Source organism: Crocuta crocuta, unplaced genomic scaffold, assembly GCF_008692635.1.
Source record: "Crocuta crocuta isolate KB4526 unplaced genomic scaffold, BGI_CrCroc_1.0 scaffold179, whole genome shotgun sequence".
Taxonomy (NCBI): Eukaryota; Metazoa; Chordata; class Mammalia; order Carnivora; family Hyaenidae; genus Crocuta; species Crocuta crocuta.
Window position 1 is genome coordinate 7,674,595 of NW_027551568.1, and position 17,623 is coordinate 7,692,217.

The 17,623-nt window shown below is 47.8% G+C and overlaps 1 protein-coding gene across 3 annotated transcripts in view; it reads right to left on the bottom strand.

Moving 5' to 3' along the window:
* Positions 1-1,115: 1,115 nt before the first annotated feature.
* Positions 1,116-17,623, bottom strand: part of HS3ST1 (heparan sulfate-glucosamine 3-sulfotransferase 1) — a 33,792-nt gene continuing 17,284 nt past the window's right edge. The window contains exons 1-3 of one of the 3 annotated variants that reach the window (XM_077750449.1): positions 4,231-4,273; positions 2,341-3,353; positions 1,116-1,805 (exon numbers count right to left, since the gene is read on the bottom strand). In XM_077750449.1, coding sequence (XP_077606575.1) covers positions 2,375-3,256 — 882 coding nt within the window. In that variant the 5' untranslated portion in view covers positions 3,257-3,353; positions 4,231-4,273 and the 3' untranslated portion in view covers positions 1,116-1,805; positions 2,341-2,374. Of the gene's footprint in view, positions 1,806-2,112; positions 3,354-4,230; positions 4,274-17,623 lie in introns of those variants that run through there. The other 2 variants (XM_077750447.1, XM_077750448.1) reach the window with 2 other exon arrangements.

Here is a 17,623-nt window from a genome sequence, read left to right on the forward strand (position 1 = left end):
TTTTTACAAAAAAAAAAAAAAAAAAAAAAGCATGTGTATATGTACATTTTTTTTTAAATCCAAAAACTCACATTGGAGTCTCCACATCAAATTCCTGGGCAATCTTGCAAACTTATAACCTCTCTGAGCCTCTCTACTCTTCAGCTATTGATTAAAAAAAAATTTTTTTTTTAGTCTTTATTTTTAAGAGAGAGAAAGCACAAGCAGTAGAGGAGCAGAGAGGGAGACACAGAATCTGAAGCAGGCTCCAGGCTCTGAGCTGTTAGCACAGAGCCAGATGCGGGGATCGAACCCACGAGCTGTTAGATCATGACCTGAGCCTAAACCAGAAGCTCAACTGACTGAGCCTTCCAGGCGCCCCTGTACCCTTCAGCTTTTAACGGGTGTGATAATAGCAACCTGCTGTAGAGGGATGCACTCTCCCATTGCAAAGTACTGTGTCAAAGCCAAGTCGAGTCGCCTATAAATATTTTGGCCACACCCTCTGGGGAGTTGGTTGCTTCTGAACAATCTTAATGGGTTCTGAAGAGGAAGATGGTCTCTCTCTGCCCTCCCTGCAGGGCCGGGGGTGGGGCAAAGGCCATGCGAAGGTCAGGCCAGGCTGCAGCAACCACAGCTAACAAGGTGACTCACTTCCCTGATAACCCTGCTGAGAAAAGTGCAGGCTGTCTCTTGCCCCTTTCCTTTGGCTCAGACACACCTCTTGAGGCGGAAGACATTTGGCACCAGGAAAGGAATCTGTCAGGTCAGGTCAGGAAGAACTGTCTCTGAGTCTGGGCCTTCCCTTTGAGTTTGGAAAGAGTAGAGAAGGAAAAAACCAAAACACCCATAATCTGTGCTTTGACTGTAAGTGGACTCCAAGCCTTGGCTTGGAGCCAATGTGACCTTGGCAAGTTCCTTATCTTCTCTGGACCTATTTCTTCTGCCTTGAACTTTTTGCCATCATAATCCTACTTCCTGGGGTTGTTTGGGGAAGAAATTTCAAGGAGTATATATATATATAAAATACCCATTTCACTCTGCTGCCTTAAATATAAACTTTATCAAGAAGAGTATATGTATTTGGCTTCTTTGTAGTTTTTTGTTTTACATAATGGTTATGTTTTGCTTTCCTAATAAGAAAAAACATGCCATGTACTTAATTCTGTTAAAGGCTGACTAAATAAAGAACGTATGAGAAAACCGAGACTCAGGGGGCTTGTGTGATCAGGTCCAATAGGCGAGCTGTTCAGAAGCAGAAGCGAAAGTGAAATCAGGCCTAGGTTCAGGTTCAAGGGCTTCTTTCTTACACATTACCTTTATATTGGGCAATGTTGACCCTTGGGTATTTAAATCTCCCTTCCACTTCAGGACTACAGATTCAGAGTTGAGTTTTAAAACATACACATATTTCTGTCTCCGTGCATATGGAATATGCATCTATATATGGATATTGATCTTTCAGGAAATAGATGAAGCAGACTCTTCACAACATCTACGAGATGGGAACACACACACTTTGCAACTTCTCTTTTCTAAGTGAGTTTCCGGAGACCCCTTCCACGTGGGGCAAAGCACACAGCCCCAAGCCCATTCTGAAGGTCAAACGTTTAATCCCCTTTATTGTATCGGTTTTGCCCATGGCTGAGATCAGAAATGGATGGATGCCAGCACTCTCTGAGACAGATGTGTAACGGGGAGCCTCTTGCGAGTACGAGCGACTTCTCCAGTCTTAATATTGCTTTGTCCATGCGGAGTCTACAGTAGGGGGTTAAAATCCACACTCCAGTACCTGCTGACGTCAAGAAGGTGTGAGCCTGAAATGTCTAGAGAATAACAGGGGATCTCAGTGAAGACAAGTCTCACGATGCAAGTAAAAAATAAATCTGATGACCACAGCGAGACATTAAAAATTAAAAAGAACAATGAAGAAAGGAGAGGGCGAGAGAGAAGCAGAATTGCCATGAAAAACATTTCTTTTTAAAGTAACAAAGGACTATATAGCTCCTGCAATGAATATAACACAGACAGCTATTTTGAGTCGGGGCAAGTTAAATATATTCAATAAAGACAGGGTCTCCAGGTTTTGTGTTTTTGTTGTGTGTTTTTTTTTTTTTTTTTTTTGCAGTGAAATAGTTTAGTTCCTTCATATAGAGACATATTACACAATGTTAACAACCATGAAAAACAATACAAAATGCCCTCAATTTACCAAGTAGAAAAATATAGCTAGTATATATGGCAATTGTGAATCTAATACTGTACAGAAGTAATTTATGGATTTTACAAATAAATTATAGCTTAAATGCCCTTTTAAAATTCTTTTTTTTTTCTCTCCCCCAGATGTACACCAGAACTTACAACAGGAAAGTTTCCGAGCCTAACTTATTGCAAATCAATGCCAGTCAAATGTCCTGCCGACCAGCTCGAAGAATTTCTTATTTGGCTCGTGAAAATATTCGTGCAGTTTATTGAGGAGTTTGGGGTCCACTTGGGGGTGCGCCCGGCCTTTGGACTCGTGCAAACAGCGGTCCCGGCCGCTGTCCCGCAGGCAGTAAAAGCCCTTGGTTTTGTTAAAGTAGAAGTTCGAGGCGTTGATCTGCGGCGACAGCTTCAGGAACCGCTCGACCTTCTGGATCTCGGGGAAGGGGTCCCTGATGAGGCGGTCGCCGTCGACGATGTGGATGCGGCGCAGCGGGAAGAAGCGCAGCCAGTTGTGCAGGTGCACGTGGTAGAGGCTGCGGTTGAGCGCCTTGTAGCCCACGTTGAGCCGGCCGTCGCGCACCAGGAACTCCTCGATGGACGGGTAGGGCTTGCGCTTCTGCACGTGGTTGTAGAACACTTGGGTGTAGTCGGACAGCACGCGCTCGGACGGGTCGCGCAGGATGAGCAGCAGCCGGATGCCCGGGTTCATGCTGTGGACGCGCTCAGGCACTTTGGGCGACGTGAAGTACGCGGGGGTCTTCTCCACCGTGAGCTGGTGCGGGGACGAGAAGGGCATCTGGCCCAGGTACCAGCCCAGGCCTTGGCTGTAGTGCTCCTCCCAGTCGAAGAAGTGGACCTCGTTCTCGGCGGCCGCCACGTCGGGGTGCAGGCTGAGCATCTCCAGCAGCGCGCGCGTGCCGCCCTTGCGCACGCCGATGATGATGGTCTGCCGCAGCNCCCTGCGTGGGAGCTCGGGCTGGCCTGGCTCGGCCCCGGGGCGGGAAGGCACTAGCTGGAGCTGGGCGCCCAGCAGCACCGCGCCCAGGAGCAGCGCGGCTACGCTGGACACCATGGTGGCTTCACTGCGCCGGGCGCCGCTGGGTCATGAAGCGCTGCCGCGGGGAGAGCCTCCTGGTCAGTGACGCATGGGTGTCGCGGGCCGCCAATTACTAGGAAACAAAAGGGGAACATATTAGCCCCAAATGCACCCAGGCCGTATAGATCTGCCAATGCTGTCGTCTGGGGCAGGGCAGTCACCTCCCTGGGGCTCCCTCTGTTTCTTTATCCTGTAAGGCAGGGGGTGGGGGTGGCAAAGCTTTCTGTATAGGGGCCAGATAGGAAATGTTTTAGGCTTCGTGGGACACCGTCTCTATGACAACCCCAAGTATGCCGTTTTGTTCTAGTGGCCTTTGGCAGTTTGCTGAGGAATGGGTGCGGTTTGCATTCCAATAAAACTTTATTTATGGATACTGAATTCTGAATGTCCTCTCATTTTCATGCGTCATTTTTCTTTGGAGTTTTTCAACAATTTGTATGTTCAGCTCTCTGCACAGAAACGGACAGATTTGGCCCTGCAGTCAAAGTTTGCCACCCTCTGCTGTAAAGGAAAGGGCCGGAAAGGTCTTTTGGACCTCAGCAAACATCAATGCAAATCCCTCCTACTGGCTAGCCCCAGGCAGTGGAGCCAGTGATATAGAAGCAGACATTGTTCCTGCCCCCCCCACCCCCAGGGGCTCGGGATCTAATAGGGCAGGTGAACCTGTATGAAAGACTAAATGATTGGTCCTCAGTTCTTTTTTTGTTTTGTTTTGTTTTTTAAGGTTTATTTTTGAGAAAGAGAGAGAGAGAGCAGGGGAAGGTCAGAGAGAGACAGAGAGAGAGGCCTAAGCAGGCTCTGTGCTGACAGCAGTGAGACTGAAACAGAGCTCAGACTCACAAACCGCAAGATCATGACCTGAGCCGAAGTCAGATGCTCAATCCACGGAGCCACCCAGGCACCCCGATTAGTCCCATCCTCCCTGCACCCAGCTCTTGCTATGGCCTCACCGTGCGGTGAGCGTGCTCCCGAACAATTTGATTTGGGTTTGGCCAATGGCCTCTGAGTGGAAATGACAATGTGTCAGTCCCCAGCCTCGCCCTTGAGAAGGTTTTTGTGTTTGCCCTTGGCCTCTTGCACTTCTGCCCTGACCATGAGAGGAATGTGCCCCGGCCAGCTGCTGGGCCCTAGAGGATTATGAGCCACACGTGTGGCAGACCACCTGTACAGCACAGCCATCCAGGCTCATGAGTGACAATGCATCATTGTGACCGTAAGCCACTGACTTTTGGGGTGGCTGGTATTGCAGCATGCATTTGGCAAAGGCTAATTGCCATGACCTGACTGCAGGCATCAGCGACGTGTGTGCTCTGATTAGAGTTTTCACAGGGTACTGTGTGGACACATGCTCGTTCCTTTTGCCTGAAATGACTGGGGATGGCTTTATGGGAGAAGCAGTGTTTGAAGGGAGCCCAGAGGGACAGACAGGTGAGCCGGCTAGAGAGAGCAAAACTCCCTCCTGTGTGCAAAGCCGTGCTGCTCATCAGTTTTACAGCCTGCTCACCTGACCCTACAGTGCAAGGTAGGAAGAAGCGACAGGTACAGATAGGAGGCTTACCCAAAGACACAAAATTTTAGTCCAATGGAAAATTCATTGCCCCAATTCAAAACTCTGAACGCAGGGCACTCTTTACACAAACTGCCTCCTTTATACCTTCTCCTGTTTACCTATCTGAGATTTATGACACTTAGGCACTGAAGTCCCACAGCACACAGCCACTGCTGGGTGAGATGGCAAGGGGTTCCCAAAGACAGAGGACTCACGTCCATATTTCAGGGAGCTGATAAACAGCAACCGTCAAGAGGTGTGTGACCATCTTCCAGAAAGAGGGTACTGGAAGCTCTTTTAAGTCATCTCTGTCTGAACACAGTTAAAGGGTTAGTGACAGGCCTGCCTTGGGGGCTATGGGGACTGTAGAGCCAATAAAAGTGTTCTCCATCAAAAGGGTCCATCGTCATCTTTACACCAGGTTTAAAATCCACTTTATTAGTTTAAAACTTTGTCCAGAAGGGATAAATGAAGAATTTCTATGGTCTTGCATTTTTATAATCAAACCTATCGATTTACCTCCCTCAGATATCAGCTGTATTAACTGCTTTGAAAAATGTATGTTAAAGTGTTTTAGGGGCACCTGGGTGGCTTAGTCGGTTAAGCGTCCGACTTTCGCTTAGGTCATGATCTCGTGGTTCGTGGGTTCAAGCCCCGCGTCGGGCTCTGTGCTGACTGCCAGCTCAGAGCCTGGAGCCTATTTCAGAGTCTGTGTCTCCCTCTCTCTCTGACCCTCCCCTGCTCACGCTGTCTCTCTCTCTCTCTCTCCTAGAAATAAATAAAAATATTTAAAAAAATGTATTAACTTAGGGGCACCTGGGTGGCTCAGTCGGTTAAGCGTCCGACTTTCGCTTAGGTCATGATCTCGTGGTTCGTGGGTTCAAGCCCCGCGTCGGGCTCTGTGCTGACTGCCAGCTCAGAGCCTGGAGCCTATTTCAGAGTCTGTGTCTCCCTCTCTCTCTGACCCTCCCCTGCTCACGCTGTCTCTCTCTCAGAAATAAATAAAAAAAATTTTTTTTTTAATTAAAAAAACTGTATTAACTTAAAAAAGCAATTAAAAACTGGAAAAATGTTTAGAGAATCACAGAACACTTGAACACAGAACACTTGCAAGATCGGTTGACATCACTATTTAGGGGGAAAAAAAGAGAGAGAAAAAATGTTTAAGGAGGGGTGACCAGGCAAGATGTTGGTCCAGAGTTTTCCGCTGATTGAATGATTTCAATCAAATGGAAAGTTTGCTTACTCAATAAATGTTTTAGTATGTTTCAGTCAAATTTCATTTCCTTCTCAATGTGGGGCTGGCCCATATATGGATCCCACTGCGCTTGCCTCTTACGTGTTTGGGGTATGCGTGTAGCCCATGCATATGCATACTTGTATATGTTTGTGCATGTGTGTATGCGCTCGCGTGGGTGTGTGCCCATGTACGGGGGTGAGGGGATGAAATGCAGGAGACGGCATCTACTCCACACTAGTGATGAGTGCTGCTGAACCCATCCCATAGCTCCGTGTTCAGATTCAGGAATAAACCACACGTCCCAGTCCTTCAACACCTAAGGGACAGAATCAGGGGCCAGATCTGACATTCATATTTTCTAACTATTGATGCTTTTCCTTCTCTGTTATTAGCATCCTGCTTAGTACAGTGCACATCAGAGGGTTTTTTTTCCCTATAGGAGNAAACAAATAAACAAAAAACCCTGAGCAGTGAGTGGTTTAAAAGCTCCTCACTTCTCCTTTAATACTTTCTAAAAATGTATTTACTTCTGTCTAACGTCTTGTACATTCCAAAAATATTTGGGGCATATAGGGAAAAAAATTAGCTAAAGTCTCATACACATATAGTATATATATAGAAAAGCATGTATATGTATGAACTGTATACATATGTATCTATACATATGTATAGCATGTATATGTATGGAACTTTAGCTAAGTGTGCAGATATAAATACATACACATACATGGACATGTAAATACATATATGATATATTACACACACACAGTGGCCTTTGCAAGCCAACTTCCTCATGTTGCAGTTTGATGATTTGAACTCAGTGGCACAGCTGGAATTTCTGGGCCTTTAAGTAACATTCTTGGAAAAGAGAAGACCTCCAAGGTCAGGTGAACCTGTAAGCCAGTACATCGGAGCCACACTGATCCTGACAAAGGAATTGTGCACATACATCAGAACACACAAGTGCCACAGACAGGAAGCCAAGATGGCTTGTCTAAGGTCACATAGAAAAACAGGCCTAGACCTCATGGTTCTGGAATTCCAGCCCTGTTCTCCATCTATCTGCTATTAGTGCCATCTCCCTAACATGTGGCCTGAACAGGAAATAATGGCAAAGTTTGGGGTATCCTAAAGAAGAAAGGCCCTCAAAACTCTAGCCAACAGTGACAAAGTCCCAGGTCTAGTACAGAATCAGCTGACACACAAGGACAGGCCAGCATGAGGTCAAAGTCACTCATTTATTCTCTTCAGTAGAGCAGCTGAAAGGAATCAGCCAGGCTGTGGGGTCAGGAATCCTGTCTCTAGGTTTGATTTTATTCAAAGGAACTTAACCTGTATTAGCCTCAGTTTCCCGTCTATAAAAATGGCAGTAATTGCACCCACCTGAAATGGTTTCCTTGAGACTGAAATGAGGTGATCTGTATTAATAATCACCATTCAATAGAAATATTAACATGGGCCATGTAGGCATGTCTTCATTTATTCAACAAATATCTAAATTTACTGAATTTATGCTACCTATCTGACATTTTAGCAAAGTTACGAGATTCACTTTCTGTTTTTGCCAATACCTTCTCCCCTCCGTAAGGCCAAATGGCATCTTCTCATAGCAGCTGTGCAGCAGATGAATCATAGAAATAAAAGAAGAACACACAGGTTTACTACATTACCAGAAAAATTCCATTATTTATGGGTAATTGAGTGGCCCTCGTGAAGGTAAGTCACCCCTCCTAAAGGTGGCAGTAACCACCATTTATTTATACTTCTCTGACACTTAGTCACACCTTGCTCTTTGACAAAGCATCTATTATTAGATCTTTTATTGTTAAGTGTTCAAATGACCCAGGAGCCACATTAAAATTTTAAACTTTCCAGGAGCCACATCTAAAAACAGAAATATTTTTATGTTCTCCAAAACACTATCACCTAACACATAATTCTCATATAATATGAAGGAGATATTTTCCATTTCTTTTGTACCAAGTCTTCAGAATCTAGTGTGTGTCCATGTACTCCTGCAGCACATTGCAAGGTCACGTGTGGCTGGTGGCAGCTGAGGTGGCAGCGCAGAGGTACACAGCGCTGAGTAGGGCTGCGACTTAAGTGAGGAAAGTGCTTTCTGACGAGTCACATCCCCACCCCCATGCTCACAAAGGAGGAAGGCAAGTTTGAACCTTTAGGCAGCACAAAGATGAATTGATCATCCTCCTTCCAGAAGCGAACCAGCTAATGTTGAACACATGGAACCTTCTAGAAGTTTGGAACCCTGAGCTGGCATGGGCAGGGACAGAATGTTCCACAACACCGAGAACCCAGGCCGCCTGCCTCCCCAAAAGCAATGACGGCAGCTCACATCTGCAGCACCTGTTACTGAACAGACCCAGGCTGACATCATCCCACGATGTGACCACGCCACCGTCCCGGTGATGCTCACCGCAAGTCCTCAAGAGAACTGCTCTCACGACAAGCAAGAGGCTCAGAGAAGTTCAGTGGCTTGTTCAGAAAGGTAGAGGCTGAACTAGGGTCCACACTCAGTCTGAGCTGGCAAAGCCAGGGATGTCGCTGTCCCTGTCACTCCTTGGTGAAGCCGGGAGTTAGGGTGTAAGTAGTCCCTGACCCTGATGTGCTTCCCTGGGCCTAGGAACATTTGTACCCGGTAACGGCCCTTTGAAGATGGACAGGATTTCACGGAAGGATGCACAAAACAAACCCTCTCTTTCCTTTCGTAGATGGGCTAGAAGTTCCCAAAGAGAGATCCAGCCCTTTCACTGTTCACCTCCCGTTTATCAAGAACGCAGTGATAAACCAAGTCCTGAGCTACAAAATTCAAAAGACCAGGCTTTCCCATCAGCAGCATTAAGCTTCCTTGGGCCCCGCGGTGGAAGTGCTGACCACCTGCCAGGTATGGGAGGCATGGGCAGAGCCCACGGGCTTTCTTGGAGGTTTCCAGGTACCTGAAATTAAATCCAAATTTAATTTGGGACACCCCGGGATGGGAGCTGCCTGTCTGTCCCTCTGGCCTCAATCTGTGCCTTCAGGTCACGCTCCCACCTTGCTGACCTTTCTGTGCCTGTGAACACCCTGAGTTCCCGCCAGCTCTGGACGCTGGCATTTGCTGCCCCCTCTCTTTCCGGGATGCTGGGTCCGGCTGGCTCTTTCCTGCCAGTTAGATTTCATTTCAAACACCGCCTTTCCCTGCAACCTGGGCCCCACCTGGTCTCTTTTAACTACATTCTTTCTCATCGTCCTGTTTTTTATATTCCTCATGTACTAACCGACACTGGATTTGCGTGCTTCCGGTCTGGTCGTCTGGTCTGCCCCTCCCTCTGAAAGTACCAATCTCTGAGCCTCTCTGTGTCCTGACGCTCTTCTCCACTGCACCCCCCACGGTGCCAGGGCCTGGCACGATTTCTGTGCACAGTAGGTGCTAGAGATCCTATTTGCTAAGTGAACATGTCGAGACTGCAGTGGAAGGTTAAGCAAATGGCCCAAGGTACTGAGCAAGGATTTTAATTCAATAGAAAGACAAACGGAACAGTTTGTCTATAAAAAACACTGTGTCTAACGGCAGTGAGTTTTTCAACCCGAGAGAGTCACAGGCAGGAGCCAGATATTGAAAAGGGGGACTCAAGATTTCTAATGGTGACTGGACGAGATCACCTGAGAATCTAGAAAATATTTTAATTAAAAAAGGAGAGGATGCAGTCAAATAACCCTTCAAAATATTTTAATTTTCTCCCTAAGTCTTCTTATTATATAATTCACATCATGACCTAGATTTCAAATGTAATTAACTACAGTATATTCCCCAAGTCCCACCTCGGCAACGTTATCTGTGGCTAAAGTGGAATAACGAGAATATTCCACGAGAGGTGAATTTAATGCGTCGGAAATAGTGCTGCCTGTAATCCCTCCGGCTGGAGGATACCTTTCCAGCCCCTCAGTGGAAACTAGTGGTGCAGCTGGCACAGACCAGAAGCTTCTCTAGATAACCAGGGACGCTCAAAACAGTCAGCCACAAGTGTTTTAGGAGATTTAGCAAAAGGGCTAGAAAGGGAGAGCTTACTTACTGGGTGCCCACTGGGTGCCGGGTGGTGAGCACGAGTGCATAAATCATCTCTTCTGATGCTCGCAACAAAACTGAGATGTGGTTATTCTTCTTTTATCTGACTTTTTTTAAGCAACGAAAAGGTAACGTACAGTCGTGGGTAAAGCAAAGGAGCTTTTGCAATTGGGTAGACCACGCTGGTCTTCCTATAGCTCTCTCAACTCACATAGGTGTCTTACCCGTCTGGAGCTCAAAATGCCATTCTGCAAAATGGGTGCAACCTATGTCCATATGGATGACCTCAGGATGAAGTAAGATTACCCATGCCACACACACAGCACAAGGGAGGCATTCAACAAATGTGGATGGCCTCCCTTTCTCCCTTGGACAGATACGTAAAAGTGTTATTAAGGCTAAATGACCTTGTCAAGGTCACAGACGCAGGGGGGTTAAGAACTAACATTCCAGGGGCCATCTCTAAAGCCCACTGTGCTTCTTCTCCTTTGAATGGGGAGGCTTCCCCGTGGGCAGGGGGAGTGCATTTCCAGCAGTGGGGAGAGCTTCCGCAAGAACACAAGGGAAGTAGACCAGAGGACATCTATTATACTGCCAGACAAGAACAAGCATCCAAGGGTGTTGAGTGATTTAATTTTCTGGAATGTACTGAAACCTCAGTAAGACATCTGAACAGCAGAGCTGTCATTTCCGTATCCAATCAAACTTCTGGGCAATCAACAGTGGAGATGTTTTGTTCATCTTTAGGAGTCAAAAACATCTTCACGTTCACCTTTAAGCAACTGCTTAAGGGCAAGTTGAGATGGTGTCAAATTTCCATCCTTGGCAGGTCATCTTGGAAAGCAAGAAAGAGGAAATAGAGTCGACTTGTGCCTCTCAGCCCACAGAAGGACAGTGATGTCTCAAGACTTACATAAATATTTATTTTCTTGAAATTGCCTGCACATGACACTCTTCAACAAATGTTGACACTCACTTTTGTTTGGATTTACTTATGGTAATTGCTGACAGGCTTACCTCATGTGGGGTGGGAAGTGTTCTGGGGTGGAAAGGGTTCGAGGCAGCAAAGACCCAAGGTCAGTCCACATAATGTAAATGCGTTTCCGTGGGTCACCTGTACTGCCTGGGGAAAGGTAGTGTAACTGGCCCCATTCTCCCCTTGAAAAACAAGAGGACTTTAGTACATTGCCTCCTTCAGCCTTTCTACGCCTCCGAGCATCCACAGTTGGGCTGGGAATTTCCATATTTACAAAAGGCTACCGGGGTAATGCACAGAATTCTGCAGGATTCAAGGAGAGAGGCACCTGGGCAAGCCAGGTTAGGGCAATATGGTGTGGCTGGGATTTGGGGCCAGAAGATTTCAATGACAGTGTTGTTTCTGAGCCTCTGAGAACTTGATATCATGACGCTGATAAATGCCACCTGTCCCATCGGAAGTCTGAACCCACACGATGTTCTCCAAATGGGATGCGAGATTAGGGTGGCAGGATCTGGGTGAGGAGCTGCAGGTGTGGGGTGAGTATGGCAGCCTTCCCAGGACCGATGGATGCCCCATTGCAACTGTTTAGCACCGTGCTTTCCAAAGGCAGACGTGCACACCAGTTCCCTGGAGATCTAGTTCACAATGTAGATCCTAATTCAAGAGGTCTGAAGAGAAGCCCAAGAGTCTGTGTTTCTAATAAGCTCCCAGAGGAACGGGCCTGCCCACCCTCAGCCCTTAGAATGGCAAAGACTGTGAGCTCCAAATGCTCACGCCCCTTTCGGGTTCAGATCCTGATGGTGCTGGCCTTGGGCTGGGGGTGGCCAATGTTCCTTTAGTGTTTGTTTCTTACTATTGCTGGGGTAGTTTTTTTTTTTTTTTATGTTTTATTTACTTTTGAGAGAGAGGGACAGAGAGAGACAGAGTGTGAGCGGGGAGGGCAGAGAGAGAGGGAGACACAGAATCCGAAGCAGGCTCCAGGCTCTGAGCCATCAGCACAGAGCCTGATGCGGGGCTCCAACTCGTGAACTGCAAGATCATGAACCTGAGCTGAAGTCGGACGCTTAACTGACTGAGCCACCCAGGCGCCCCTAGGGGCAGTTTGTTTTTCACACCAGGACTGGAAACAATTGTGGCTGACAAAATAGAGAGGGATGGGTCCGGCCACAGAGATGGAATTTTCTGCAGAGCAGGGTGGAGGGGCCATGCTGGAATGAACAGAGGATGCAGAGCCAAAAACTCCGGCTCAGATCTCAGCTCCCTATTTCCAAATCCACAAGACAGCACTGAAACTTGGAGCCTCAGAGAAAAGGCATTGGCTCCATCTACTAATTGCAAGGATTAAATAAAACACTCTATGTAGATGCTGAGGATATGGCCATCTTGCCTGGGCCATGGCAAGCCCTCAAATCATGGTAGCTATTTTTGTCCCTGAAAAAAGAAGGCTGTGTGGTATAAATGGGATCTGGAGATGATAATTAGTCAAACACATTTGTTCATGATCCAAAGTACTGCAGTGACTCAACCAGACAGAGGCTCAAGGAAGAAAGGACAATGACATGTAGGAAGGGGCCAGCTCTCTGTGAGTGACCGGGTGTGCGGTGGGTCCTTCCTAAGTGCCCCCGTTGGTGGGTGAGGAAGAGCCAGGTGTGTGCAGCGGCGAGGCCCCGGTGTGGGAAGAGGGGGCGGAGTCGCTCAACATGTTTAATCTGCGTGGCTGTGCACAGAAGGCAGCAGTGACCTAAATAAATCCTTCATTAGAGGCAGAAACACACTGGCACAGGCAGTGCTCGGCAGAGCTCTGTGACAGGAGGGCGGACGAGGCCTCTCTTATTACTCGGTGCAGCTGAGTGGAAAAGGGGCTGTGCAGGCAGACAGAAGACGGGAGACGGGCTGCCTTGGCATACCTGGGTGTGCACAGCTTCGGGCCAGGTGGGACCCAACCTCCCGACAGGGGCCGTGCGACAGCGGGGGCCTCCGTGGCTGGGCACACAGTCCTCATAACCCCATAGGTGGGGAGCAGCCACAAATCCCTAAACATTTCCCCAGAGAAGCCACACGGCATCCGAAGCCAAAGGGCCACCTGCCACCATCATGTCCCGCCCTTAACCCTGCAGAAGGGGTCAGTAAGGTAAGGGGAGCATGGGAACCCCAAGGTCAAGCATGCAGCGGCTTAAACTGAATTGGAAATCCAGGTCTCCTGATTCCCAGCCTGCTGGATCCCAGACGCACGGAAACTGGTGCTTCTCTTGTGCTGGGGCACAAGAGAATAATGGTGTTAGAATAATTTGCTGCTGAAAATAAACATGAGCACACACCAAAGGAAATGCTTCCCCTAGACAAGCAAAGTGGAAGCGGACTTATCTCCTCTCCTGAGCCAGCCTGTACGGACTGAGTATCTGTGTGCTCTCAAAATTCCTATCTTGAAGCCTTAATCCACAATGGAATGGTATCTGGAGGTGAGGATTCTGGGAGAGAATGAGGTTTAGGGGAGGCCGTTAGGAAAGGACCGAACACGAGGTTAGTGACGGGATCAGAAGGGAGGCCAGAGCAGTCTCTATGCCACGTGAGGAAGAGATCTCTCCGCAGGGGCTGAGCCTGGCGACAACCCGGCCTGGCACTTGCCAGACACCTAACTGTGGAAACAATGTTGTTGTGTTAGCGGGTTGTCTAGGGTACTTCATTACAGCTGCCCAAGCCGACTGGTACACAGCCCTTACTGGTAGAAGCAAGGACGAGTGGTTTTCCTGGGACTGCTGCGTGCTTCCTGGGGTAACAGGTGACATCAAGGGACGGAGCCGGCTGCACGTTGGGGACTGCAGCCAGTAGCCGTGTATCGGATCTGTCTTAAAGAGGCAACAGTTGCCAAATCCCCGGATGTTGGAGACGAAGGACCAGTGTGACCTGATCTCTGAAGTTTTCAAGAATCAACTGTGAATATTTCCATGAAAACTCCTGATTTTTTAGGAAGGCCACAAACAGATATTAGTTGTCAAGTGAGGTGACGGTCGGGGTGGGAAGACTGATGGGCAAGTCTGCAGAGACTGATGCCTGAGATCCAGACTCTGCCCAGAGGTGATCGCTTGGGCAAGGCACCCACAGTGTTTCTAAAATTGTCCTGAGTTACTAGGGATATAGAAAGAATCTAGCCGCTGTCCTCAAAGCACCCTGCAGAGAAGACACGCATGGAAGGAGAGTGATCGCCACATTCAGTGCGAGCGTAGGTCCAGCCACAGCTAATAGATAGCCCAGAGGCAACACTCAGCTGGAGGAAGGGCAGGAACGGCCCTGTATGATCCCTTGGAAAAGGCAGCCAATGTTCAGGCACCATCTGGGAGGGGACCGGGGTCCGTTCCTGCACTGGGGCTGGTCTGGAGGTACAGTCTGTGGGACACGGTGATAAGGCTGCTCCAGTCAGCAGGTGTGGGGTCCGGAGAGGCAGTAGGCTTGTGGATTTAGAAAGACAGGAAGGGTGGGGCACCTGGGTGGCTCAGTCAGTTAACCTAACGACTTCAGCTCAGGTCATGATCTCGCGGTTAGTGGGTTCGAGCCCTGCGTCAGGCTCTGTGCTGACAGCTAGCTCAGCCTGGAGCCTATTTCAGATTCTGTGTCTCCGTTTCTCTCTGACCCTCCCCTGCTCACGCTCTCTCTCTCTCTCAAGTAAATAATAACATTAAAAAAAACAACAACAACAACAACAACAGAAAGAGAGGGAAAAGAGCCTTGGCGGTGGAAGGAAGCATCAGGTCCTGAGCCTGAATCCCAGCAGCACCACTCACACGCTCCAAGCTGGGGCGGGTTAACGGAAAATCTTGGAAACTCCCGTGCATGTGTGGCCCAAGATTCTGTCTTTCCTTTTGAATATGCCTGTTGTTGGTTTAACACGATCATTTAGAAAAACAGACATTGAAGGGAGCACTTGGCATTGACAGGCACCATGAAACGCACCAGCGGATCAATGAGGGAAGCTGGTCCTGCTGGTGAGGAGCTGAGGGGGAGGCAGGCATGTGGACAATTCAAGCGGGGTGCCAGGGCTGGTTTGGATTTTATACCGTCTGTATTTCCTCCTGTCCTGAATTAAACTGTTGCTCTTCACATGATGGCACTGACTAAAACAATGGCATGGAGTGTTTTCCTCCGGCACACAAACATTCACACACGTGACCATGATTTCTTTCCACCCCTCACTTGACAAACTCAAAAACCAGTATTCAAGTTGAATAATCCTTTATTCTGAAGCTTTGGGTTCTACCAAATGAACCGGTATCTCATCTGCCTCTGACAGGAGCTTTACTTTCTCTGTAATGAGTTTGCTTCAACAGGGAGTTCCCGTCTTATTCTCTCTCCTGAAGTGCCACTTAAGGTAGCCAGAACACCTAGACCCTGCCCTTGACCCACCCTTCTCTGTGATCATCTTATCTCGTTTCAGTACCTTCAGACTAAACATTCTACTATATGTTATGTTAAATCATCACCACCCTTATTGGTTATTCTTTCTGAACGTTGATGCAAAATGACTTCTATTTTATACTTTTACTATAGTATGTATTTGTTATGTCTTAATGTATTTGAAACAACCTGGCATCAGGGGAGGACATTCAGAGATCATCACGATGGGGAAGGCTGGTGGTTTAGAGAGTGGATTGGAGTCCTGGCTCATTCCTAACTCCCTCTGGGTGACCAACAGCCAGTTATGTGGCTCTGTGGGCCCCGTTTCCTCACCTGAAGTGTAGGTGTGGTGGTAGCACACACTTTGTAGACTGCCATGAGGATTAAAGGGCACATTACTACTTCAAGAGCTAAGGGAGAAGGGGACTTATCTATAGAAAAGCCTCACCAGATGTCATTGTTACTCATCTCCAGCTTCCATTGTTCTGGCTGATAACGGTCCTACTCAGGGAGTCAATATCGCTAACACGAATCACTCCAGGCACATAAAATCCATCCCCACAAAGTCTTCTGTGCTCGAGGGGGCCAATCAATATGTAGGAATGAACAGGATGGTGAGATGAGACTAGGGGAGCTGGGGTCGAGCCCCACGTCCTGCCCTGATTTCTGTGTGACTTTGGTAGAGACACAGAAATCCTCAAAGCCTTGTTTACAATAGGAAACAATTGGGCGATAAATTCTAAGATCCTCTGTCCTCTTCTGTCTACCTACAGTGTGAAGGGTTTAGAGAATTAAGAGACACAATCATTTGTCATGGCAAGGCACTATTATCCAATATTCGAAACCAAACAATTACTATGAAAAGGAAACCATATAGATCGGTCACTTTGCTGGCATCAGTCTCACATTTCATAGGCTGAAGGTCACAACACATATCAAATGTCTACACTGCTGAGGTCTTTTAGGTAAGGGGAAATAATAGAGCTTCTAAGAAGGAAAAGACTGCTCCCTTGGGCAGGGTCTACCTAACTGTACCTTCTGCCTTGGTTCTAATCAGATCGTCTTTAGCATCCCTTCAGTGACTGTTAATTGAAGCTTGGACCCGACTAAAAGGTGAATCAGCTAGATTTGGGGACAATCTATGAAGGATGCTTAGCCAGCACTCGAACAAAACAAGATGAAGAAATGAGCACTGCATGAAATGTTTCTCAGTAACAATAAAATATACAATTAGGAGAGGCCCATCAGCCTGGGGGATGTGGAGGGGGGTTGTGCGTCGTGAGCTCTGATTTCCCTTTACCCAACCCCAGACCTCCCAGGCTGGATGGAGGCAGCTTATTCTAGGCTTTTGGTTTGCTCAAGTGAGGTGCGTAAGTGTGGGAGCGAGCAGAATTGTTTAGGTCAACAGAAGAGCTGGAGAAGAGTTGTCACAGGGGTCCAGCCACTTCATTCTCGCCACAGTTAACACTCAGCCTCTTTCTAAATGAAGGAAGAAGAAACTTTTGAAAAATATCAGAATGTGAGACAACGAGAGCCATCAGTCTGCCCAATTCAGAGTCAAGGTCTATACAGACGTGCTGTGTACCAGGCACTGGAATCAGAGACAAATTTAGCATCCATGTCCGTCCCTTCCCTCACACACCTCAGGTACATTCAAGAGCACAGTGGGGTGGGGAGGAAATAAACGAGGGGGAAATAGAGGGGAAGGAGGCACAAAAGTATGGCAACTGTACTGGAGTTAGGTCTATAAGAGAGCTAGGGAAAGGCTGCTTATTTGCAGGGCAGAAAGACTCACAGCCAACAGAATAATAGATATACAGGCATCACACATAAAATCATTTGTTCACATTCATGCGCCACGAGATCAGGTAAATGTTGGCAACCTACATTTAGAAATTGTTTGTGTTGCGGGGCGCCTGGGTGGCTTAGACAGTTAAGCGTCCGACTTTCGCTTAGGTCATGATCTCGCGGTTCGTGGGTTCGAGCCCCGCGTCGGGCTCTGTGCTGACTGCCAGCTCGGAGCCTGGAGCCTGTTTCAGTCTGTGACTCCCTCTCTCTCTGACCCTCCCCTGCTCACGCTCTCTCTCTCTCCTAGACATAAATAAAAATATATATAAAAAAGA